At 49.9% G+C, this 22,751-nt stretch overlaps 10 protein-coding genes across 10 annotated transcripts; 6 read left to right on the top strand and 4 right to left on the bottom strand.

Moving 5' to 3' along the window:
* Positions 1–1,815: 1,815 nt before the first annotated feature.
* GIQ15_05138 (uncharacterized protein) lies at positions 1,816–2,755 on the top strand (the record flags this gene model as incomplete). The annotated part of the gene is made up of 2 exons (XM_033552555.1): positions 1,816–2,061; positions 2,114–2,755. The coding sequence occupies 2 exons, from the start codon at positions 1,816–1,818 to the stop codon at positions 2,753–2,755; spliced, it is 888 nt and encodes a 295-aa protein (XP_033406285.1).
* Positions 2,756–3,154: 399 nt separating this feature from the next.
* Positions 3,155–4,293, top strand: GIQ15_05139 (Atg3p; the record flags this gene model as incomplete). The annotated part of the gene is made up of 2 exons (XM_033552556.1): positions 3,155–3,678; positions 3,735–4,293. The coding sequence occupies 2 exons, from the start codon at positions 3,155–3,157 to the stop codon at positions 4,291–4,293; spliced, it is 1,083 nt and encodes a 360-aa protein (XP_033406286.1).
* Positions 4,294–5,267: 974 nt separating this feature from the next.
* GIQ15_05140 (uncharacterized protein) lies at positions 5,268–6,344 on the bottom strand (the record flags this gene model as incomplete). Its single annotated transcript, XM_033552557.1, has 1 exon — positions 5,268–6,344. The coding sequence occupies one exon, from the start codon at positions 6,342–6,344 to the stop codon at positions 5,268–5,270; it is 1,077 nt and encodes a 358-aa protein (XP_033406287.1).
* A 1,119-nt stretch (positions 6,345–7,463) lies between these two features.
* On the top strand, positions 7,464–9,014 carry GIQ15_05141 (putative cAMP receptor-like protein; the record flags this gene model as incomplete). Its single annotated transcript, XM_033552558.1, has 4 exons — positions 7,464–7,720; positions 7,780–7,981; positions 8,318–8,674; positions 8,751–9,014. 4 exons carry the CDS (start codon positions 7,464–7,466, stop codon positions 9,012–9,014), a joined length of 1,080 nt encoding a protein of 359 aa, XP_033406288.1.
* Positions 9,015–9,374: 360 nt separating this feature from the next.
* Positions 9,375–10,773, bottom strand: GIQ15_05142 (dolichyl-phosphate beta-glucosyltransferase; the record flags this gene model as incomplete). The annotated part of the gene is made up of 3 exons (XM_033552559.1): positions 9,375–9,725; positions 9,787–10,593; positions 10,657–10,773. 3 exons carry the CDS (start codon positions 10,771–10,773, stop codon positions 9,375–9,377), a joined length of 1,275 nt encoding a protein of 424 aa, XP_033406289.1.
* A 324-nt stretch (positions 10,774–11,097) lies between these two features.
* On the top strand, positions 11,098–13,226 carry GIQ15_05143 (uncharacterized protein; the record flags this gene model as incomplete). The annotated part of the gene is made up of 4 exons (XM_033552560.1): positions 11,098–11,122; positions 11,167–11,201; positions 11,296–11,435; positions 11,624–13,226. The coding sequence occupies 4 exons, from the start codon at positions 11,098–11,100 to the stop codon at positions 13,224–13,226; spliced, it is 1,803 nt and encodes a 600-aa protein (XP_033406290.1).
* A 1,238-nt stretch (positions 13,227–14,464) lies between these two features.
* Positions 14,465–16,197, top strand: GIQ15_05144 (uncharacterized protein; the record flags this gene model as incomplete). The annotated part of the gene is made up of 5 exons (XM_033552561.1): positions 14,465–14,578; positions 14,654–14,731; positions 14,803–15,645; positions 15,704–15,833; positions 15,899–16,197. 5 exons carry the CDS (start codon positions 14,465–14,467, stop codon positions 16,195–16,197), a joined length of 1,464 nt encoding a protein of 487 aa, XP_033406291.1.
* Positions 16,198–16,776: 579 nt separating this feature from the next.
* GIQ15_05145 (DNA damage tolerance protein rad31) lies at positions 16,777–18,072 on the bottom strand (the record flags this gene model as incomplete). Its single annotated transcript, XM_033552562.1, has 4 exons — positions 16,777–17,595; positions 17,666–17,837; positions 17,891–17,948; positions 18,003–18,072. The coding sequence occupies 4 exons, from the start codon at positions 18,070–18,072 to the stop codon at positions 16,777–16,779; spliced, it is 1,119 nt and encodes a 372-aa protein (XP_033406292.1).
* Positions 18,073–18,580: 508 nt separating this feature from the next.
* On the top strand, positions 18,581–20,317 carry GIQ15_05146 (uncharacterized protein; the record flags this gene model as incomplete). Its single annotated transcript, XM_033552563.1, has 4 exons — positions 18,581–18,631; positions 18,680–19,398; positions 19,462–20,109; positions 20,194–20,317. The coding sequence occupies 4 exons, from the start codon at positions 18,581–18,583 to the stop codon at positions 20,315–20,317; spliced, it is 1,542 nt and encodes a 513-aa protein (XP_033406293.1).
* Positions 20,318–20,741: 424 nt separating this feature from the next.
* On the bottom strand, positions 20,742–22,711 carry GIQ15_05147 (putative MFS transporter; the record flags this gene model as incomplete). The annotated part of the gene is made up of 10 exons (XM_033552564.1): positions 20,742–20,977; positions 21,031–21,348; positions 21,402–21,449; positions 21,501–21,554; positions 21,605–21,961; positions 22,017–22,139; positions 22,191–22,236; positions 22,304–22,418; positions 22,490–22,643; positions 22,696–22,711. The coding sequence occupies 10 exons, from the start codon at positions 22,709–22,711 to the stop codon at positions 20,742–20,744; spliced, it is 1,467 nt and encodes a 488-aa protein (XP_033406294.1).
* Between the last annotated feature and the right edge of the window lie 40 nt (positions 22,712–22,751).

A 22,751-nucleotide genomic window follows, 5' to 3' on the forward strand; every position in this document is an offset into this window, starting at 1 on the left:
CCATACAGCCATACAATCATACAAATCATACTGATCAACGCAGTATGATGTAACAAATGTGCTTACCTGGTTTGCGGGGTTATCTCTTTTGTCTTGCATTATGTTATTGCTCTTTTGTTTTTACTATGTCATTGCTCTATTTGTTTAGCATTGCTGTATTTGTTGCAGGTTAGAACTATTTGCTAAACGGCGTTTATGGTATCGGTTTATTCAGTTTTTTGCAATTGATGTTTAATGATGATGATGATGTATGTTGTGCCGCCAGTCTATCTCAGACCTCCACGGCTTTTCTCTCTTTCTCTCTTTCTCTCTCCTTCTCTCTTTTCGTTTCTTCTTTCCTTCATTACGTTTTCATTATGCTACCTGGCATGTCCGGCGGTGTCCTTATCAAGAGTGTATATAGGATCCTGGCTAATAGATAGTATACCAGGTCCAATGACGAACGTACCGACCATCCACGAAGGAATTGACCTTGCATGAGAATACACCGACGTCGTACTCCGTACTCCGTACTCTGTATTATCTCCCCGATCAGCTGCAGCTCTGGTGCCTGCCTGCCTGACCGCCTCGCCCGTGCATGTTCCCAGCAACCCGTCTACCCATTCCTCCTTCGCCAGACGCTGCATCCAGGGCTTTTGGATGTGCAAAGCATAGGTTTCTTTTTTCTCTATCCATCTGACCTGTAGCGTCGCCACGGGCTACATATACATCGATACCCAGGGCGACTTCAGTACGGCTGAGATAGGTGGCGGACCTGTCGACATCCATGTTTCTGTGCCTACTGGTGTCGATGCAAGATGTCTGGATGTCCTGTTTTGCCACGACTGCCTCGAATCTTATAAACTGGGATTCTGAGACCAGCTTGCATGATCCATCGTTGCATGTACCGGGCATCGGAGCATACGGACCAAGGCTGCAGGATAGAGCTGGAAGGGCGCAGTTGTCCGACATCTACAACACGCGACAAGGTACTCCGTAATATCATGCTGACGTCGCGGAGGAGGCCGGTTCCCTGCGAATAACGGGCCGTATAATGCGTTGATCATCAATGCACCAGCCACCAACCAGCTGCACGACGGACGCTGACTTCGCTATTCGTTGGACCGTCGCTAACTGGAGTTGGCCGCCTGTTGGCGGCATCCATCGTGCTTCCGTCCGTATTCTTAGCGCGTAATTCCCAGGATGGCCACCTTCTCAAGATCGGCGGTATGAGATAGCCACTTTTCAACTACTAACCTGATGGAGGAGGTTCCCCCATCATTGAGGTATACACTCAGTTTTATATCGTAAATCCCAGGGTAATAATAAATACGGATATACGCCTATTGGATATTTATTATTGGCTTTGGATTTACAATACAAAACTGAGTGTATAACTCAAGAACGGGGGAACATCCTCCATCAGGTTAGCTATCTCATACCACCGGGCCGAAAAAAGTGCCATCCGAAGAATTACGCGGTATTCTTAGTCTACGGAGTACACTACACTTAGCTAAAAGAAGTATGAGCATCCGTAAGGAGATAAAAAGAAAAGAGGAACTCCATAAGAAGTAAGAGAAAAGAAGAAGAAGAGCTGGTAATAAGTAAAAAGAGCAAAAAGAACTCCCTGACGGGGAATCGAACCCCGGTCTCCCGCGCTTGTTATCCTCTTATTGAGAAATGACAAGCGGAAATCATGACCACTAGACCATCAAGGACTGTTTGATGTAGGGCCGAGGGCGGTTTGGCATGAAGAGACACCGACACACTCTCGGTATAAGTTATCTCGAGAAAGACTCTGTAGACACAAACATAGAGAAAGAGAGAGACAGAGAGATGCGCGAGTTGGGCCATCTTGCAAACTCCCTGGCCACGCCGGCACAGCTCGAGCACTCCTCGTCGTCGCTGGACGGCGTCCCGGCTGATCTCGAGAGGTCGGTTCGGTATGCGGGCGTGAAGCTGACACAGGCGGCCGGCGTGCTGCTTCAGCTTCCCCAGGACGTCGTCGCGCAGGCCATAGTCGTCTTTACCAGGTTCTGGGTCGGGCCTGAAGGTGGCAGTCTGGCAGCTTATTCAGTCAAAGTTGGTATATCCTTGTTGAAACTCGAGTGTGCAGATACTAACTGCGGTCTAGGATGTGTCTGCGGCAGCTCTCTACATGACGGCGAAGCTCTCGTTCTCTCCCGTCTCGCCGCGCTCGGTTCTAAACGTGTACACCTACCTGCTCTCCCCCAGTGCCTCGCCGTTGTCCTTTGTCAATCCGGATGGGACGCCCGAACGCCCGAGCCCGGAGTCCTTCTACCTGTCCGAGGGAGCATACCAGATCGAACGACAGAACCTGATGAAGGTCGAGTCGGCCGTCCTGCGTACCTCTTCCTTTCACACCAGGGTCGTCCTGCCGCATACCATCGCCCTGACGTATCTGCAGACACTCAAAGTCGCCTCTCCGTCCGTGGCATCGCGCACTTTCGCACATCTCAACGCCGCCTTGTTCTCGCCTCAGCTGCTGTATCTCACTCACCAGCCGAATGCGCTGGCTGTCTCTGCCATCTATCTTGCAGCCAGGGAGGAAGGGGTCAAGATAGTCGACAGTGAGTGGTGGGAGGTGTTTGACGTTGACCGGGAAGAGCTTGGGTTTCTCGTCGTTGCGATGAGGAGTATGGAAGGGTTTGCCAGACATGAACAGGATGGCTGGCAGGGGAAAGCTGTTCCTCTGAGTATCGGTGGCATCGAGAGGGAGATGTCTCTCCGTCAGCATGCAAATTCTCAAGAGTGATGTACGATCCCGACCAAACTACCTGATCGAGACTCAGATAGGTCAGTCTACATCATATCTACATGCTACGCGGAGATCTAGGCTGTGCCAGCAGTCTTCCAAGAGTCATGTACAATAGAACATATCTATAGTAATGACATCTACAGTAATGACATCTATAGTAATGACATCTACAGTAATGACATCTACAGTAATGACATCTACAGTAATGACATCTATAACGATCCGTAGACTGTTGATATGATGCCAAGCACGTGAACGTCATAGAGATCATCCCACCCCGTCAGCGGTTTCCAGGCACCACGACATCGATATCAACGAAGGACAAGGAACAGTCGCAACAGACTCAGACATCCTTACCCTTGACCGACTGCGCAGACACACACGCATACACTCAAGATGAACGTCCTTCGCTCCAGACTGAACGATATCCGCGACCGCCTTGCGCCCATCTCGTACGTCTCGACCTTCCGAAATACAGGACAGGTTACCCCCGAAGAATTCGTGCTTGCAGGCGACTACCTGGTCTACAAGTTCCCTACCTGGTCATGGTCCGGGGCGTCCTCGCCGTCAAAGCGTGTCTCGTATCTACCGGAGGGCAAACAGTTCTTGGTTACACGCGGGGTACCTTGTAATCGACGGCTGGATGAGAACTTCGCGGGCAGCGCGGGGAAGGGCGCAGATGTTATGGTGCAGGATGGACTGAAGGGGTCAGGTTCCGGCGGGGACGACGATGATGGGTGGTTGAACGCCGGCGGTGATGAGGGACAGGCTGACGTTAAGGATGTGAGGACCGTCGATGAGTCTGGGAATATGGGCGAGAAGGAAGACGAAGAAGACGAGGAGATTCCTGATATGGATGATGAAGAGGATGATGCGGAGGCCATCATTCGAGAACCAGCTCCAAAGGGGGGGAAGAATGCGTGAGTTAGCTGGCTTTCTATACATTTTTGTCCATCCACTGACATCGACGTGCTAGGCCGCTGCGTACCTATTCTCTCTACATAACATATACACCATACTACAAGACCCCTCGCCTATATCTTTCCGGCTACGTCGCCGTATCGGAACCGCTGCCTCCCCAGCTGATGATGGAAGATATAGTAGGCGACTACAAGGACAAGACCGTCACCCTGGAGGACTTCCCCTTTTTCGAAGGCGGCGTGAAGATGGCCAGCGTCCACCCGTGCAAACACGCCAGTGTGATGAAAGTTCTCCTCGACCGGGCCGACGCAGCGCTGAAGATTCGACGCGAGAAACAGTCAAAACGCTCCAAGAGCAGCGGAGACAAGGGGAAGGTTGAGGCAGGACTCGAGGGACTTATCGACGACACGGAGACGAGACTAAAGATCTCTGACGACAAGCCAAAGTCTGGCAGTAGTAGTGGCGGCGATGAGTGGGAGATGTTGCAGCATGAAGAAGACGACGAGGATGATCAGCAAGTTGCTATCCGGGTTGACCAGTATCTGGTTGTTTTCCTAAAGTTCATTGCAAGCGTTACCCCGGGCATCGAGCATGATTTTACCATGGGAGTTTAGATATGCTTCTTTCCTACTTTCTTTCTTTTTTAGGGGCAAGCAGACATCCGTTGGGCAGTTGACCTCTAATAGTCAAGCTTCTCCTGATATTAGCATTATCCAGTCTTCTATGTATTTCCTATTCTTCCGTGGGTTGGAGTTTGGGTTAAACCGCGGAACACGTACAATGTCAGATGATGATCTATCCCTCGTCTTATCTAGATTCCCTGATGATACTATGTTAGACGGCTCATTGGGAGTACTAGTTCTAGATTCCATTGGTTCTCTCGAACACTCGACTCTTCTCAAACCAGGACCTCATCCCGCGATACTCTCCACCATGCGCTTTGGCCCTTTAAAAAAAGAAGTAAAGACACCCGATCTTGCACATCATTTCTGTCCCGCGATGTGTCAATTCGCTGAACGGGAGAGCTTGATTAGATCCCTTTTTGTTTTTCGACCTGTTCGTTATACATGCCGCTTTAGGACGTTGCAGCAGGGGGGAGCTTAAATAGTGTATTTAAACGCGGACTCACCTAAGCATCCGTCGCAGGGATGGGATGCAAGGGATACGCTTATACTTAGCGAAGAGGCGGCGAGGAGCGATATACTTAACCGATTGAAGTCGTGGAATTATTGAGCTAACGGAAAGGTAAATGCGCCTCCAAGCAATATGATATGTACATTATTCGCCAATACCCAATTACCTTCCCATAGGTTTCCACCATGATAAATATCTGTCCTGTCCCGGTAAACTCCATATGCATAAAACCGCTGGAAGAATGGATATGAAAGACATAAACGAATACGTATGAACGCTCTCGCAGCGTGGAACATGATCAACATATCCAACCGAGGAAAAAAGAAAAGAAAAGAGAAAAAAATGGGGGGACAAGGGTATAGTGAAATAGTCGTGGGCTAAGTAGAGTGGAGGCCAAAAAGATGAAGCGGAAAGATATGTGCTAAGCAGAAGCTACTGAACGCTCGGATTGCAGTCATCCTATGTATTCGTGTGGTTGAGTTGAGCCGAAAGCGGTGCCAAAATTAGTGCTCTTTTTGAACCGGATCTCTGGCTCAGGCTCTGGTTGAGGGTTGGTTGTATCAGACAGGGCATCTGAATCTGATAGCGCGGGATTGGAGACCATTCTTTTGGCCTCCATCAAAAGCTTCTTGTCAAGTGCTTCGAGGAAGTCTAAATCCTGTTCCTCGTCGTTCTGTAGCATTAGTGGACCCGTTAGCTCGGGGTCTTCGTCCACGTCTGCAGTATAATTTGGATCGGGCGAGTCGACATCCGGGGTAAAGTTGGGCTGCTGGTCGCTGGGATTGTTCGTGGACTGTGTGTTTAGTTGGGGACGCTCCACTCCAGCGGGTGCGGTCTGGACGGTAGGTGCCCCTGCATCGCACCCATCATGTGTCTGGTGATGGGGCTGCGATTTGCTGGCTTCTGTTGTTGTGTCTGTAGCTTTGCTTCGGTGTGGCGGAGACGAGATATTTGATGAGAGTGGCGAGGTTAATTTGGCGGCGACATCTGGTGGTAGCCCTGTAGACTTGAGAGTGATCCCATCCAAAGTGCTGTCTACCAGTTCAACGGGGATGCCGATATGGTGTGTTCGGTCAACTGGCTGCGTTCTCGGAGAGAGGGCCTCGTCTAGGGATGGCGATCTGCCGGACATCTGAGGATCGTCGGACTGAAGAGATTGGTCATATACCCCGTCGACGAAGCTCCGTGTCGGCCTGCCTGTTGGTTTTGAGCCTTCCCATACTCGAAAATTACTCGGAGCCGGGTCTCCAACTTGCGTTATGGGCATCGCAGTGGACATGTTCACATGTGTGCGGGCGATATATTTCTCGAGACTGGCAATCCTCGACTTCAGTATCTCCCGCTCCTGACTCCACAGTTTGCGCTCGTCGCTAAACGAGGAGCGCTCGGATTCAAAACTGGCACGCTGGCTTTCGAGGGTAGCCCGTGATTGCTCGATATAGTCTTGCAGACTACTGTTATCCTCGGGCAGCGATGAGAGCGGGCGGGGGTAGGATACAGGAGACCGGGGATCCGGTGCAGCTAGGTTCATGGGTGGCCTAGCACCAGCGTCGTGGCGGAGTTGGCTATTAAAATAGCAAACAAGTGCTAGTTATCTCGAGACGGGCCGTCTGGGCTGGTAAAGGTTCAACGGTCCAAACGGTTTACCGGTCCAAGTCAAACGGGAGAACAAATGGATGGTGTCTGGTGTCGGACAAAATCTAGCGTTGAGACGCCCATATAAGCCAGATGAGATAGACTATCGGCTCCCGGCCTCCTAAGCGCGGTGGCTGATCGATGGCTTCAGGGCGTAGCGTGGAGGGTGAATCGCATGCCACCAAAGAATGTTTTTTAAAATGTCGAAGGATTAGCCGCGCCAACAACGGTATTGCAGCAGCCACAGACCAAAGGCACAGCGCAATTCCTCGTATCCAAGATCACCGGCAGCTCATAGTCTCGACTCGCCCGGTGTCCACGTATCCCAGCTCAAACGTCCATAGTATCGCGATTTGTCTAGGAAAAATAATCGTGAGGTTGAATTACACATCCGGACTTTTGTTTCTCCGTATACTCGTCACGTGCCTAAACACTCCGCAAGAAAAAGAGAAAAGGGGAATCTTTCAACCTCCAAGCTGTAACATATATATGTCACAGCATAAATATAAAGGATCTCACAGCATAAATGAGGTCCCACGACGGAAGATAATGCTTTGGCCAGCGATTCGACGCTATCAAGATACCCCCTGTCGGCTCGTTTTACGTTTACGTACTCGGAATATTGCGATCCAATGACTTGCATCGCGATCGTCGAGGACGCCACAGATATTGGCCACTCCACAAGCGGATCGCGCTATTAGGAGCCAGACATCGACCTGAGCCTTGTTTTTTTAGATTTTTTTTATGGCCCTTCGGTTACAGAGTAGCCTGCAGGGGGGAAACGAATGAATTTCGATATGGACGAGAGCAAGGCGCTGATGTCATGGAAGGCTGGCAACACGTGATGAGACAGCGCATTTCACACGGAGGGTGGCGCCCGTCTACATATCAAGGTGCAGACACCCGCACGGCTAGGCATCTTCAGGGCGTCTGTCACTCTTTGCGCTGGTTTTGGGCTAGCGGGTTGATGGCGGGAATCATGGCCTCCATGGCTTAACGACAATGACAGAGACTGATGACATTTACCGACAGCGAACTCCAGGCGCTTGCCATCACCGAGCGGGTGAGCTCGACGATATCTCTCATCGGCTGTATCTTCGTCATCGTTACCTTTCTATGCAGTGACCGCTTCAGGACGCCTGTCAACCGGTTGATATTCTATGCTACGTTGGGGAATATTCTAGGCATTGCCGCAACGCTGACCTCGCGTTCTGGGATCCTTGCTGGTACTGAGAGCAGTTTGTGTCAGTGGCAGGCTGTTTTCATTCAATGGTGCGTTGTATATCTTGGAGTGCTTCAAAGTACAGCCTTCTTACGTTATATGTGTACAGGTTCCACCCCGCGGACGCTCTCTGGGCATTTTGCATGGCATGCAATGTGTACCTAACGCTCTTCCACCGTTATAGCACAGCGGAGTTGAGGAAGCTGGAATGGAAATACTTTTGTGCTTGTTATACCCTTACGTTCATACCGGCGTTTGCTTTTCTTTTTATTGAGGATGAATCTAGGGGCAAGGTGTACGGAGGGGCAGTTGTGAGTATTTCTCGGAATAATAATGATAATGCGTCACGCTTTTACTGACCTTTAATTGCTCGATTCTAGCTTTGGTGCTGGGTTAGGCCGGAATGGTCGATTCTCCGCATTGCAGGCGTATATGGTCCCATTTGGTCGATAATCTTGCTTACTCTAGGCATCTATATATATAGTGCTAGATATATTCTCGCTAGCAGGAGAGAGATACAGCGTCTAGGCAGATTCGGTTTCTCCGTCACGCAGACTTCGGAGGCAGAATCACACCAATCGGCCAGTGCTTGGATGGCTGATATGTCTAGCCCGTTGGAACATGGCAACCATACAGGACTTCAACAGCAGGACGTCCAACAAGACACTCAGCAGGTGGGCCCGCAGCCATACCACTTGGATAACTTGCCAGAATACCACCCAGAAAACCAACGACAGCATCTTGGTGATGACCTCAGCCCAACCTATTTCCCACCATCTACCCCACGAGATACTACCCACGGTCCTGACTCCACAGGAATGACCGACGGAATCGATATTGAAGATGCGCCAGGGTACCCTGGCCTCCAAATAACGCCTAGCGGAAGACATACTTCACCTGGGGATACCTTCCGCAGGCGCAAGGCGTCATGGGAACGACAGAGCGCAGCATGGGCGTACTCGAAATTTGCGATTCTCTTCTTCATCTCTTTGCTCATCACATGGGTGAGTCGGCTCCATTTACCATACCAATTATCTTACTCTTTGAAAAAAAAAAAATTCTGACAAGTATATCATATAGCTACCAGCAACCATTAACCGTGTTTACGCATTCGCCCATCCGGAAGGTCCGAGCCGTGTCTTAACATATATCGCCGCCCTCGTCCTCCCCCTACAAGGGTTTTGGAACACTTTGGTCTATACCGCTGTGTCTACCTCAACTCTTGACTCATTGATAGCAGCATTCGAAGAAAACCCACGCCGCTTCTTGCAATTCCCTGGCTTCCGCCGTAGCCTGGGTCGGTTGTATAGTTTCATATCACGGCCCTTCCGACGTGAGACATGATCGGAAGAATACTGTATATACCCACTGGAGCAACGCAGTTTCTCATACTTCTGCTCCTTTTCTTTTATTTTATATCATGTCTTTCTCTGGAATATATAGAACCATTGGGCATTTTGGTGGGACTGGTTAGGAAACACATCGGGATCATAGCACATGGGGTTACGACTCAGTTAAAAACTAGGGCAACAGATAGCGACTTTCTATGGAATGCATGTTCTATTTGGTATACTTCACACTGCATCTCAAGCCATATCCCGTAACAGGATGAAGTGGGTTAAAAAAAAGTAAAATAGTAAATGATGTACAATATCCCACGGGTACTTACAGTCTAAAGGTATATACTCTTAATATGCCATCTTCTCAAGCTCCAGCCCGTGTATAAACGCCAAATCCCCATGCAGCTCTAAGTATAGCCAGGCCATAGGCCATCCCCAAACTATCCCAAACAACACTAAGCTTGCTACCAGAGACCTCTTTCCATCCGATGGGCACCTCTGCAACAGGAATGTTGGCAAACTCAGCCAACATGAGCATTTCAACATCAAAGATCCAGCCTTCTGAATGCATGTAGGGTATAATATATGGCAAACTTGCGCGAGAGAATAACTTGAAGCCACACTGCGTGTCGTGAATTCTAGCAGTTGCGGGAGGAGTAAGAAGTCGAAGCGCTAAGTGGAAAGAGTGCATTAAGAAATTTCGGAGTTTAGAGCGCTTCAACGATCAATGTTAGTTTATATTGTTATCAAATAATAGGGGTGACGCTGCTACATACCTTGACAACCACATCACTTCCTACAAGGTGCGCTCTTGACCCCACAGTCACGGCACGGCATTCTGAATCTTCTACCTTCTGACACGCCTCCACCAGTTTACCGAGATCGTTGAAATTGCTGGCCCCGTCTGCGTCTGCAAAGATGGCATATTGTCCTCGAACATGTCGCATGCCATGGGTCACTGCTCCTCCTTTACCCCTATTCTGTGTCAATTGAACAACGCGTATGCTGCCGGCTGGGATTTTCACGCCTTCCTTTGATTTCGGGGTCCACGGCCCTGCATGGCCCTTCGGATGGATTGAGAGCTGGTGGTCCTTGGCAAATCCTAAAGCTATGTCCACGGTTTTATCGGTAGAGCCATCTGAGACAATCAATATCTCCCAGCCAGACAATGTCGAGTTTGCAGATTTGGTAGGTAAGGATGCTCCTTTGCCATTCGCATTCTGTCGATGACGGGTATCCCCTCCCTGGTCGTCTGGCGATGACTGCAACCCCGTAGCTTTTAATTTCTCTGCTTGGTTGGAAGAACCCGACGTTCCGTATGTGCGTTCTAGAAAATCCACTGCCTCCTCCAACATGCCAGGAAGTCGATTCTCTTCATTATACGCCGGTATAACTACGGACATAAAAAGTGTTGGCTCCTCGAGATCCGAACGCTTGTACGCATTCAGCGTGACCTTATCTTGCCAACAGGGTAGCTGTTGTTCCTTTGTGATAGATCCATCTGCCGAAATAGCCTGGTATTTCTTTTCTTCAGGGAACGGGGCTCGCGGGGAGGGTGCTAGGATGAAGAGAAGGACGTATGCCTAGCGTAAACACCAGTCAGCCACACCATAGCTTCAATTCGACGCACGACAGACGAAACTTACCAAGCTGAGTAGTCCCAGAAAACAGGCGAAGAGGAGCCCCAGTAGCAGTGTCGGTGGAATTTTTCCGATGACGCCTATGCATTCTGTACAAAAGGTCCCTAGACCGAGCGTCGACATTGTGGTATAGGCGCTCTCCTAGCCAATTGACCAGAACTCGAGGAATGAAGTCAACAAAAATAGCAAATCAGGTCACCATCGAGTGATACAGCACAGAACTCAAAAACACCAACGAGTTATCCGGCAGCGTGGGTGGGTTTCGTTGGCGGACCTGCCACTGTGTCCTCTGGCTGTACGAACTGAGGACGCGACGTCAAGTTAGTTAAGCTCTTAATAAGCGCCCCTTCCCGCGTGTTAGCCGCGAAAGCTCCACTCTGCGCCGAAGACTTTATATTGTTGTTGTTTACATCCTGCATCGCCCTTCGCACTCGTCGTAGTTTGAAGATGGCCATTGGGGAGGCTAATTACGGTATGTCTCTTATCTCTCGGGCTCTTCCTGGCTAATACTATTAGGCTCGCGCGCCGCTGTGGCAACCGGCCTCGTGAAAGTATGCGTTAGCTTCGACGGTGCCACCAGTCAAAAGGTGACCAAGGCATATAGTTAAAGATGCCCTTGGCTTTGATGCACGCATTTGCCCGCAGTGGCGCACTGAACGGCGAGACTCGTCCATGAATATGATGCTGCAGAACGCGCTATCTATCACTATGGCAACGCCGTATTTTATCGATAAAAGGCTAGCAGGCTCCACAGGGGGATATCCCAGCAAGTCAAATTCGTCATCGTACGTCGCAGCGAGATTTGCTTTTTAGGAGCCGACAATTTTCCGACGTCTGTCTTTCTGGTTTCGTTTCTGTGGCAGCGCTTCACGCCTTCGCAATAACATAACCTCCAGGTCATATTCCTCAACTGGCATTATCTCAAAATAAACCAACTAGCGGAAATCTCAATATGAACTATTGGGCAGCTTAGTGAAGGCATGGATACGTGGAGCAAGCAGGCTGGCGAAACGACGCCCGAAATGTCGAGGAACCCATCGCCAGACCGACTGCAGCAACGCTTAAACAGAATCTTTGACGAATCAAGAACGAACAACAACCATATATCGAGAAGTCAGCAGGAATCAACACGATCTGCCCGCGCTGCCACATATTCGTCGCCATGCGAGGAGAAGGAGCGGTCCCTATCCAGCTCTCCCACGAAAACGATCAGGATGCGGCCTCACCAGGAGCGGTTTGACGGCTCGCCAAATAACATCCCCATACGGCACCGTCGATCCAGAACCGACCTCCCGGGGCTTGGGAATAGCCCGAACTTCTCCATCGATGGAAATAGAATGACCAGCCACTCGACTGACACGGACCCATCCAAGCTAGAGGACGTTGATCTGGGCGCCTCAACGGAGAAAGTCAGTGAGCCTAAATCCAACCGCACAAGTCGACTTTTCTCTGGGCTGTTTCAAGGCGAGTCATCCCCTATACGATTGGGCCTGATGTCTTCCCCACGCTCGGATAGGGGTACTGAAGACGGGATGCTGGAGGCCTCGCCTGCGATCGATCGATCTAGTCGCACATCATCGCCGTCACCTACAAAATTATCCAGAAACATGAATGTCCCCGCCTCACTGAGGCAGGTCGCTTCAGGGAACCCCTTCTCGTTTTTCACCTCAAAGCCCCAGCAGGGTCAAAAACAATCGCTTCCAGAGCCTGCAGATGACAAGTTTCTAAACCTTGATATTAAATCCGCACTATGTCCTCCGTCAGTTGCCGACCTACCGCCCGAAGAAGCCCTTCGTTCCTTTCAAGCTCACGCCGAAAATCTCGTGCGCGAATTCCAAGAAGCATACAAACTACGAACATTTGCGTTACACGGAGCAGTCGCGGAGAAAGATGCACAATCGGATGAGTTGGAAGATGCTCAGTCTCGAGTCGGGAATATCAAATCACAGCTCGATGGGATGGCAGCAAGGGTGTTTGAACAAGACAAAGCGTTAAAGGCTCTAACGGAGGAGCTTAAGGCCGAGAGGGAGAAATATTTGGAAGAAAGCAAGGCAAAGCAGCAGGCGGAGGATGTCGCAACCCCAACTCGGCAGTCTCAAGCGAGCCATTCAAAGCAGCAGTCCAGTGGGGGAACATTCACTAGCGATTCTGGCTTTGACTCTGGAGACGAGAGCGTTGCGGAGAGCGTGTTCTCGCGGGAAAACGACGACGGTTCGTCAGTCAACACTCGGCTCTCTACCGTATCTACTTCAACTCCATCTACGCCCTTGCCCCCGGCAACATCAGTGCCGTCTACAAGACCCAGCACCCCGAAGGCTGCCCAGGCTGCCCAGCCAGCCCAGCAACGAGAGACGGCATATGGAAGGGTTCTCAAGGGCATATCCTCGTCTGGAATCGGCTCCTCATTCAACGCTTTGACATCCTCGAGATTCAAATGCCCTGACTGCCGCGCAAATGGCTCGTCAGATGCTTCAACGGTGACTAGTATACTACGAGAGGAAAACAAGTATCTGAAGAAACGGATCGTCGAACTTGAGTATGCGGTTGAAGAATGTATTACGCTCGTTGGAGGTTAACTGTTAATGTTTGTTGACATAATTGATTGGCATAGCGGCCCCCCTTATACCTCGTTCCTATGTATTGAATCTCCGATATATGAATCTCATTTTGACGATTTAGGATGGAACGAAAGCTGGTCCTTGGATTTCACTTAATTAGATATAGATATAATTTGAATATCATTCCTGCCCCACGGCATCGTCGTGCTTTGTTATAATTGAAACTGCAACTAATCCGAAGTTGCCATACCGAACTCGTTCTGCACATCAATATGTCTCTCTCCGCGATTTTGAGCAATGAGTCCTATGAGTCCTTGCCCGATGTCCTTGATTTCATTATATTCGTGTAGAAGCCGAATATGTTCCTTGACAATGGCGTTTGCATCCAGCGGCACCTTCTGTATATCGGACAGGTCCCTGGAAGTTGGATAGCTAATGTCAGAGCCTATCTCGAAACAGGGCCATCGTGGATTGTACTTTAGCTTCTGCCTTGCTCTGGTGATAGCCAACTCCGTCTCAGCTATCTGTTGTCGAAGCTTGGGTATAGATGACTCCAGGGATAGCTTTGGGGTATGAGAGTTAATCAGGGTAACTCGTGCACTTTCAAGTAGACTTGAACTTGCCACGGACAATTTTCTTCGCCTGCTGGGGTGTGGGAGGCAGGTTTCCGCATGGGGTGTTGTATGAGACCGTCAAAGTCATTGTTGCTGGTCCTTCAACGGCTATCTCAAGCTTCGACTAGCGGTTCTTTGTTCAACTGTCATTGTTAGCTGGTTGTTTGCAGAGTGGCAAGGGTATTGGAGTGTTCACAGTAACAGTAGCAGTTCAAGCTATGTAAATGCTAAGCTCAAGGGTGTCTATAGCTGGACTGTGTTTGGTCAAGATGTCGTAGGTTCAGGAGATTTACAGCGATGACGGAGCTAACGTAAGCAGAAAGGAGAAACGCCAAAGGGCTGGCTTCTTCCCTCCATCCAGACTGAGTGATCGTCACCACAGTTTTATATATATTCCATTCCTGTTGCGAGATGCCCTGGGCTGTGTTTGCTCTCTTGTAGTCTTAGGGACTCATTTGCTAGCACAGATTATGGCCATTGTATATATATAGCTCGGCGACACATTATATATTCAGCCTCCCGGTCTCAGCACACGGTTCTGTCCTTCACGTCACAGCAGCCTAACCAGACCAGGTTCTGCTTTATCCGGTCTCCTACTGTCTCTACAACCGCCTGTGTTTGCAGATATTTCAGCCAGAAAAGATGAACAGTTTGGTGTCTGTGGCCTTGGGGTTGGCCCTCAGCCCTGTCATGGTGGTGGCCCATGGAGACCATCATAAGATAGAGGGTGGGAAAGTGATATCAGCAGATCCTCTGGTATGTCTTTTCCCCAAGTACTAAAGGCAGGAGGATGAATATCTGGGGGATGGTTTGCTAATTCTACGTTGATAGGATTCTACATTATGGATTCACATCCTGCTGATGACACTGGCCTTCGGACTCATCTTCCCAACCGGGATGGTTCTTGGTGTAAGTATCTGCGAATTCACCCCGGTTAAACGCGATGTTTTGACTGTTCTGACACTGCTTGACGTATCCAGATCATCCGGTCTCGATACCATGTCCCTGTCCAAGTCGTCGGTACCGCCGTGGCCATTGTCGCGTACTTCCTCGGTCATCTGCACAAGGGCCGCCAATTCGCTCCGAATATCCATGCCTCCTTCGCAACCTCGTTGATGCTCATGCTGGTACTCCAGGTCGTCTTGGGCGTGTACCTGAAACTCCACCTCGAAAAGGGATTCCACGGCCGAATTCGCAACTATGTGGTTGTAACCCACGGAGTCGTCGGGAAGATCATGCCGCTTGTGAGTTGGATTCAGATGATATTCGGAGGTATTACGGCTCTTGGGTTCTGCCGGGAGGACCACCTTGGTCAATGCCTTGCCCATTTTATTATGGGAAGCGCGTTCATCGCATATGGAATCCTTCTCACCATCTTACTTCTGGTCGGGCAATTCTGGCTGCGCCGAACCGGACGGAGTCAAGAATTCTTCGACTCGGCTGTCATCACTGCCTGGGGCTGCGTCAACACCTTTACCGAGCACCGTTGGGGATCAAATTGGAGTCATAGTGATATGCAGCACACAACCATGGGAGTCATTTGGTGGTGTGCCGGTCTGCTTGGAATGTGGCTGAGTAGGAAGCGAAATGGCCGACCAAAGAGAAATATCTTCCCAGGAGTAGTAATTCTCCTTACCGGATATGCCATGTCTTCTCACGCCCAGCATCTTATGCTCAGTACCATGATTCATTCAGTGTTTGGATACACTTTGATGGCTGCTGGTGCTGCAAGAATCATTGAGATATCCTTCATCCTCGAGGATCGTAGCACTCTCAGCCCAGATGGTTCCGATCCAAACAGCTTCCAGTATCTCACCCCATACGTAAGTTTACCCTCTCTACAACCAGGTTTTGATATCAGCTAAACTAATAACTCCTTAGCTTCTCCTTGCCTCTGGCTTCATTTTCATGGGCGCCACAGAAGAACAGATGCAACTATTATCCGATGCCGGAGTTGGCCATGTCGCGTATCTCCTCGTCCTTTACAGTCTGGCCTGCCTCCTATTCTTGTGTAAGTTTCTACAATTGCTTCAAGTACATTAAAGCTGCGACTGACCACCCCTCTTATATCAACAGTCGTGAACGTTCTTCTCCACATCTACGCAGTCCATGCCTGGCCAGAAAGTGCTGTCTATACTAGACATGCCCACAGTCATTTACCTGGTCGGTACCCCCACCATACCAGGGCACCAACTTCCTTCGGCTTGGATGGAGCACCTCCCTCCGCCGGCATGAATGGTAGCATTCCCACCCCTTCCCAAGCTCGAAATATTTGTGACGCCCAAGAATTTGAGCTCGAAGGATTAATCGGTGCCACTGACAAAGATCGTGACGAAGAGGATGCTCCTATTATCGGAGGAGCTGCCAAGTTTTAGGCCTTGCCACCAAACACTGGGGTTTTCTTTTACCACAACTGAAGTTGTGCTACCTTGGAACGTCATATTGTGGCCCCTAGTCAAAGCTAGGAGTTAATCTTCTTGATATGCATCCTGGTGAAAGCGAGCTCTAGGAAACAGTCCTCACTCCTACTTTCTGCAAGCCTGTTCCTTCAAGATTTCCTGGCTTCAAGCGGAGAGAGATGATGCTTGATTAAATGTCCATCTCTCTGGCTGGCGTTCACACTCTGATTCTTCTTGTATTTAACTGCTTTTGTTCTTCTTCCCCTCCTGTATTTTGCATGTCCATCTGTTTCATTAGGTCAATAACTAAAGGCAAGGGTTCAGGAGTTTAATTAGGCGATCAATTAATGGGAAAGCATTTAAAACTAGACAGACCCGTCATCCTCGCGATGCAAGCATTTGTTTCCAAGCATATCTACGAGAAAATTGTCTCGGGTCGTTCTTCTATCATAACTCGTGCGAGCGCTGTTCTATCCTACAGCCCGAGAACGTAATCCGTGTAAAACCTTTATAAACACCAACCCGACCCCAAAGGAAATAGAATCAAGAAAGAGATCACAGGCCATTAGTAGTATCTGGGAAGAATGGATGCAAAGAATAAACAGGCGCCACGCTCTTTTCCGAGTCAAAAATCAAAAAGTTCTGCAGGGGCTGCTCTCTTGCGCTCAACACGTTTATAGCATCCTGTGCCAGGCTGCCACCCAAGAAGGCAGCAACTGGGTTTATCTCGCTACCGACATTTTGAAGGAACGATCGTAGGAATGATGCCGTGAGTGTCGACGGGTCTAATTGGAGCTCCAGATGACGTTCATTCGCTAAGCGGGTGTAATTCTCTAGGTCCTGCCGCGAGAAGGATGGAGGGACGCCGTGTTGGCGTTCAAAGTCCCACAAGGCTCGGAGACAGGTCAGTAAGGGAGTGACTTGTTTTCGTTTCCGCGGTAGCCGCGTGAACTCTTCAGGGAGTGGTGAAGTGTTTGCCAATAATAAAGGCGTGTAGGATTCTCTCTTCGTAACCATCTCGATGACCTTGTCATTTTCAACCTTTGTGGTAACGCCCAATACCATCCGTGTTGGCGTCTCGTTTGTCTGCGGAGTTACGTTTGACTTTTCTCGCTCGATAACAAATGTGTGACTTATTAGGTCGGCAAAGATGAACCCATAAAAGCCGTGGACGCCGGCTACATAGGATGGACGATTTGCTACGCGGCATGCAGCATTTATCGTTGAGAAGGTTTCAAAATCTAGATCGGTTGCTATAACGAGATCGAACTGCTCGAAATACAGCGGGGGTTTCGACTTGATGCTTGATGTATCTGTATGGAGTTTGACTCTGGGATTCAATTGCTGTATCTGCGGCGCAGCTGCTTCAACCCTCTATATGTAGGCAAGAATGAAAGTTAGTGAGGGGTTCTGTCCGTTTGTCATGGTTTGACTAGATGCGTACGGGCTGGTTCAGGTTCTCTTCTGTAATGAGAAACTGGGCCCCGAGGTCTTCCTCTCGCACGATGCCATCGTCGACTACTGTGAGGCTTCCAATACCAGCGAGGACGAGGTTTTTGGCGATCTCGTTGCCCAGGGCCTTGAGCGTGACCAAGAGGATATTCGCATTGCGTATTCTTCAGACAAGATATTAGCGGCAGTCTTCAATGAACGGCTCAGTTCACCTTACCTCTCTTGGGCCTTGACACCCCAGAGCCGAATCTGTCTGTCGTAGAGTGCAATCTCATCTATCAATCATGTCATGTTAGACTGTACCAGAAGGACCACTTTATAAGACTAACCGGCACTGATCCCATTTTGCTGAGGAGCCATTGTAGCAGCGTTCTCCATCGGTAAAGCCATAGCAGCCATAGTAACCACAGCCTAGCAAGTAGTGAGATGTGAAGTCAAAGAGTGAGAGAGTAAGAAGTAAAGGCGAGAGTCAAGCTGGAGGTGAGAGAGAGCTCGGCTTATGTCATAAACTGATTATGTCATATATTATGTCATACCATCACGTGGCAAGCGGGTCCCTGAACCGTGCGTCTGCTTTAATTATGCGCTAGGCCTAAAGCATGCTAGCGTGACATCCGCGGGCCCGACTTTCTCCATCGCCGAAACGGGCGAGTTTCAACTTCAGATATACAACATCCACGACACAGCAGAAACAACCGCGGGCCGGCGTCACGATAGCATCACACACTGCAGCGTCTAGGGAGCGGGCTTGGCTTGCGTTCCCTCTTGGCTGTCGCTTGGAGGACCTGCGGCGAGGCACTTTTCGGCGGTTCCCGCGCGTTGGGAGACGAGAGATTTAGTGCGAGGGTAGCCCGCTTATCCCATTGTCCAGCGGCAACACACCCAGGGATACCATACATCCTGAACCATGGTGAACACCGTCCCCTCTCAGACTGTCCTTTCACTCCCGCTCTACGAAGTACACTCGATGTCCTATTCTACATTGTTAAACAGTTCCTTCATTTAGTCAAACAACGGCCAGTCGCCGCCATCCGTCGACCGAGACTCTGCACACGACGTGCCCAGTTTCCAGACCATCGCCGCTAGAATCCGGCAACTTCGAGACATAATCTCTGAGATGGACGAAGACCGAAGCTTTTTCCTTCACGCACTAGACCGCTCTCTCCAGGAATACAACACCGTTGACTCTACCGTCAACCCGCAGGCCATCACGAGCCCGCAAAGACAGTCTCCGCCGAGGCAGCCTCCACAGAGACAACCCCAGCAGAGACAGGAGTCTCTCGCCTCGCTGGCCTCGCTGCAGCGCGCAGAACAGCAGTTCCGGCAGGCGGTCGCCAGCATTGGAGGCGGAGAGACGCCGTCACGGCAACCGGAACGCCCCACGAGACCTCCCCCGTCTGACTCCATGTCAGACCACCGACAATCGAAACGGCGAAAGGTAGACGCCGACGATAGTCGAGAGGGCGCCAAGGGGTTCAGCTACAGCCATTATGGTCAGGTCTCATCAGTTCCGTTGGAGATGGAAGTCCATAGCTGCAAGGGAGCCAGTGCAGAGCCGGATCGCCGCGGTAACTCTCCAGAGCATATTTTGGTCAACGATGGCGCCGTTTACAGAGCACAGGGTGGTTGCTGCAATATCGTCCTGAAGCACCGTGGTGAAATTCCGTTCTCCTTAAAGAAGTTAATTATAAAGACTCCAAGGAGCGGGTGTCATGATGAAATGAAGTGAGTACCCCCTAACTAACGGTTTGGTCCGAGCATCCTATCTTAACATGATATAAAATATAGTGTTCGAGAAGGCACTGTGAGCATTTCCATGGTGTCAGACCCACGATTCCTTCGCACCGTTGCCAGCCATGCTTCGCAGTCCATTATCCCTTCCTCTCGTCGCTCTCATCGCCGGAACGAGCCCTCGCAAGCCTTTTCAGGCGCCATGGCACCACCCCTGAATGCTAGGAGAATAGAGTCTCCATCTTCAGCCCTTCGAGCACGCATTCAACGTGCACGCGCAACCCAACACCAAGATGCCCAGGTCGGCACCGAGCAAGAAGACAAATCAGACGATGAATCGACCCAACACGATGCCGCCCGTGATCAACTCTCCCTTTCTGACCCGGAGCCTTCAAACTCCCGCGACAGCTCTCCGAACAATGAAACCAGCGATAGCGAGAGCAGTGATGGTATTGCCGGTGTTGCTGAGGCCCTTGCACAGAATCTCGATAGCCGACAACGTCAACTTCTTGAGGCCTTGGGCGTTCGTGTCCCTTCACATATGCATTCTAGATCATCGCGGAATCGACCCTTATCTCCAACGACTGTATTTGCTCGTCCAGCTGCTGAAACACGGAACCAAGAGACAGATACTATGACGCCTATTGCGAGATTCTCTATCGAACACGAGAGAGCCGCCGTCCAAATAAGATTTAATCCCCCTGTGTATGTTCCATTCCCCTCGCTTACATTCCCTCCGCTACACGCTCCTTGTATAGTCTACACCTGCTAACAACGGATGATACATAGATCTGCACGATACATCCTTATTAAGATGTGGGCTCCGTTCAATCCAGGCCGCATGGATATCGAAAGTATCATTGCTCATGGCTTTGCTGGACCTCGATTCTTCCCCTCCCAAGAACCCCGATAGCGTACTCATTCCGTCACTCTCGGGAATGAACCAATGATTAGAGTTACTTCCAAGCGTTTAATTCATTTTATTGTCTGCGTCTTATTTAGAATGTTATTACTGCGTTGCATTTACGACACATCTTTCTGGCGCAAGGAGGTCATGGAGGGAGTTTCTTAAAGTGGAATATAGTTTTTGTCCCTTTCCCAGCCCCGGGCATCCTTTGTTGATGCGATTTTCTCAGTTTAACTATGCTAGATGACGCATATCTCTAGAGTACGTGATAATTATACCATTATAGAGCAGGCGAGTTATATCGAGAAAATCGTTATTTTTGTAGTACACCGCCCCCATTTAAGACTAGACATAATGTATTTAATACTGCTCATTCCTTTCCTTTACTCTTTCTCATTCCATATCTATTACTTCCATCTCGGTCGTCAAATTAAATCTGGTATCGGTAATTCGGGCTAAGATCTCCTAGGTCTCCGTCCTCCTGGTCAGGAGCCTGCGTCGAACCGCCTAGGGAATCCTTCTTCTTGTTGCGGCTCAGGATCAGCACCAGGTATAAGCAGGAAGACATGACCGCCACACAGAGGAAGGCAATAGAGATGCTATGACCGGGCTTGAACTGTGGAGCGTCCTTCTGGAGGAAGCTGTATGTTGCAATGATGCCACCGACTATGATAAAGTTAGCAGCGCCTACGTTATATATGTTATATATTTCAACGTACTGTTTCCGAATCCAATCTGCCAGCCTGTGCCAATAGCACGTCGTTTGTGACCACTTAAATTCATCGCATACCAACATATTATTATCGGCATGGCGCTGTATGTTCCGCAGGTAATAAGGAAGAGGGCGCCGTATTGGACGTTTCTGTTCGCGACGCCATGGACGGTGAGCAGGATGGAGAAACCAGCAATTGCTAGTGCGATGGGCAGAACAGCGAACGATACTCGGTGTCCTACTCGATCAGAGACGTAGGCAAGTGCCATAGCAAAGACGAATGCTACGGCCCATGGTGGAATGGAGTATAGTTGGGTTTGAATTGCTGAGAGTGCGTTAGCTTTCTTTTTGAGGGTGTAGGAAGGCGAGTAGACTTACGTCCATATCCGTAAGTCTTGATGATGGTAGGAGCAAAGTATGCGTAGCCTATACGACTGTCAGTTGATGGTTAACTAGGATAAAGATAAAGGAACATACTGTATGCTGGTACGATCATGCCCAAATACATGAATCCACCGACCAAGACCTTGGCTATGATAGGGTTAGTTGAGGCAGCCTAGACATGTAGGCGTTTGACTTACGATCAGAAACGATAGAAACAACGTCCTTGAAAGTGACCGACTTCTCGTGTCCGGCCTTTCCAACATCCTTCGCCAGCTTTGCCTTGATGAAGTCACGCTCCTCCTCGGTCAACCACTTTACATCCTCTGGGAAATCGGGCAGGATGAAGAACCAGATGATGGCAACGACGCAGGAGAACGCGCCTTCAATGATGAACAGCCATCTCCATCCGTGGTAGCCGCGTAGACCGTCCATTTTGCCAATGGCACTAGCAAGAAGGCCACCGAACGCGCCGGCGAGAGTCGTAGAGCTGAAGAAGAAGGAGAATCGCTTTTGGGCTTCGGATCGCTTATACCACATGCCCATCAGGTAGAAACCTATCATTTAACCCGTTAGTTTGCATTATCAACTCCAACTGCGCGAGATACGTACATCCTGGGAACATGCCGGTCTCTGCGAGACCGAGGAAGAAGCGAGCTGCCAGAATGCCTCCATAGTTTTTGGTGAATCCCTGTAGACAGGTAATGAGACCGAAGGCGAACATGCATAGAGCCACTGTCAATTGTATTAGCTGATGTCTCCGAGGCCGTGTCAGGGTCTACATACGCCATAGATGCGGCTTGAGCTTCTTGAGCAGCAAGTTTGACGGAATCTAGATGTTGTCTCGTTAGATCCAGCGCGCGGTTGAAGGTTGAAGCGGGAATCAGAATCCACCATACCTCGAACAAGACGTAAGGAATGAAGAAGATGGTCAAGGCAGTGTTATACTGAGTCCCCGAGACGATGCCCAGGTCTTCCTTGAGGTGAAAAATGACGGCGTTTCCGATATTGACTCTGCACGTAGCGAACGGTCAGTGCTCCAACTCTGCCGGCGCAAAAAGAAATATGCGATCGAGGAATCATACCTGTCCAAAAATGCGAGCAGGTAGAGGATGCTAAGCATTGGGAGGATGCGAAGATCGATCTTAGCCATCAGCCGGCGCTCTGTCGTGTTCTTGAGCTGGGGGAGGTCGCCGTCGCCATGCTGCTCGATCGAGCGGTCCGGAGACACATCTGCTTCTGCGCCGGTCAGTAATTGTCTCTATAATGTACGGAGTAGAAAGAGACGTACCTGATTTGATGCCCATGGTGACCTCTCTAGCTCCTGTGGTGTCTCGCCTGTGGTGT

Source organism: Arthroderma uncinatum, assembly GCF_011692745.1.
Source record: "Arthroderma uncinatum strain CBS 119779 chromosome Unknown scaffold3, whole genome shotgun sequence".
Taxonomy (NCBI): Eukaryota; Fungi; Ascomycota; class Eurotiomycetes; order Onygenales; family Arthrodermataceae; genus Arthroderma; species Arthroderma uncinatum.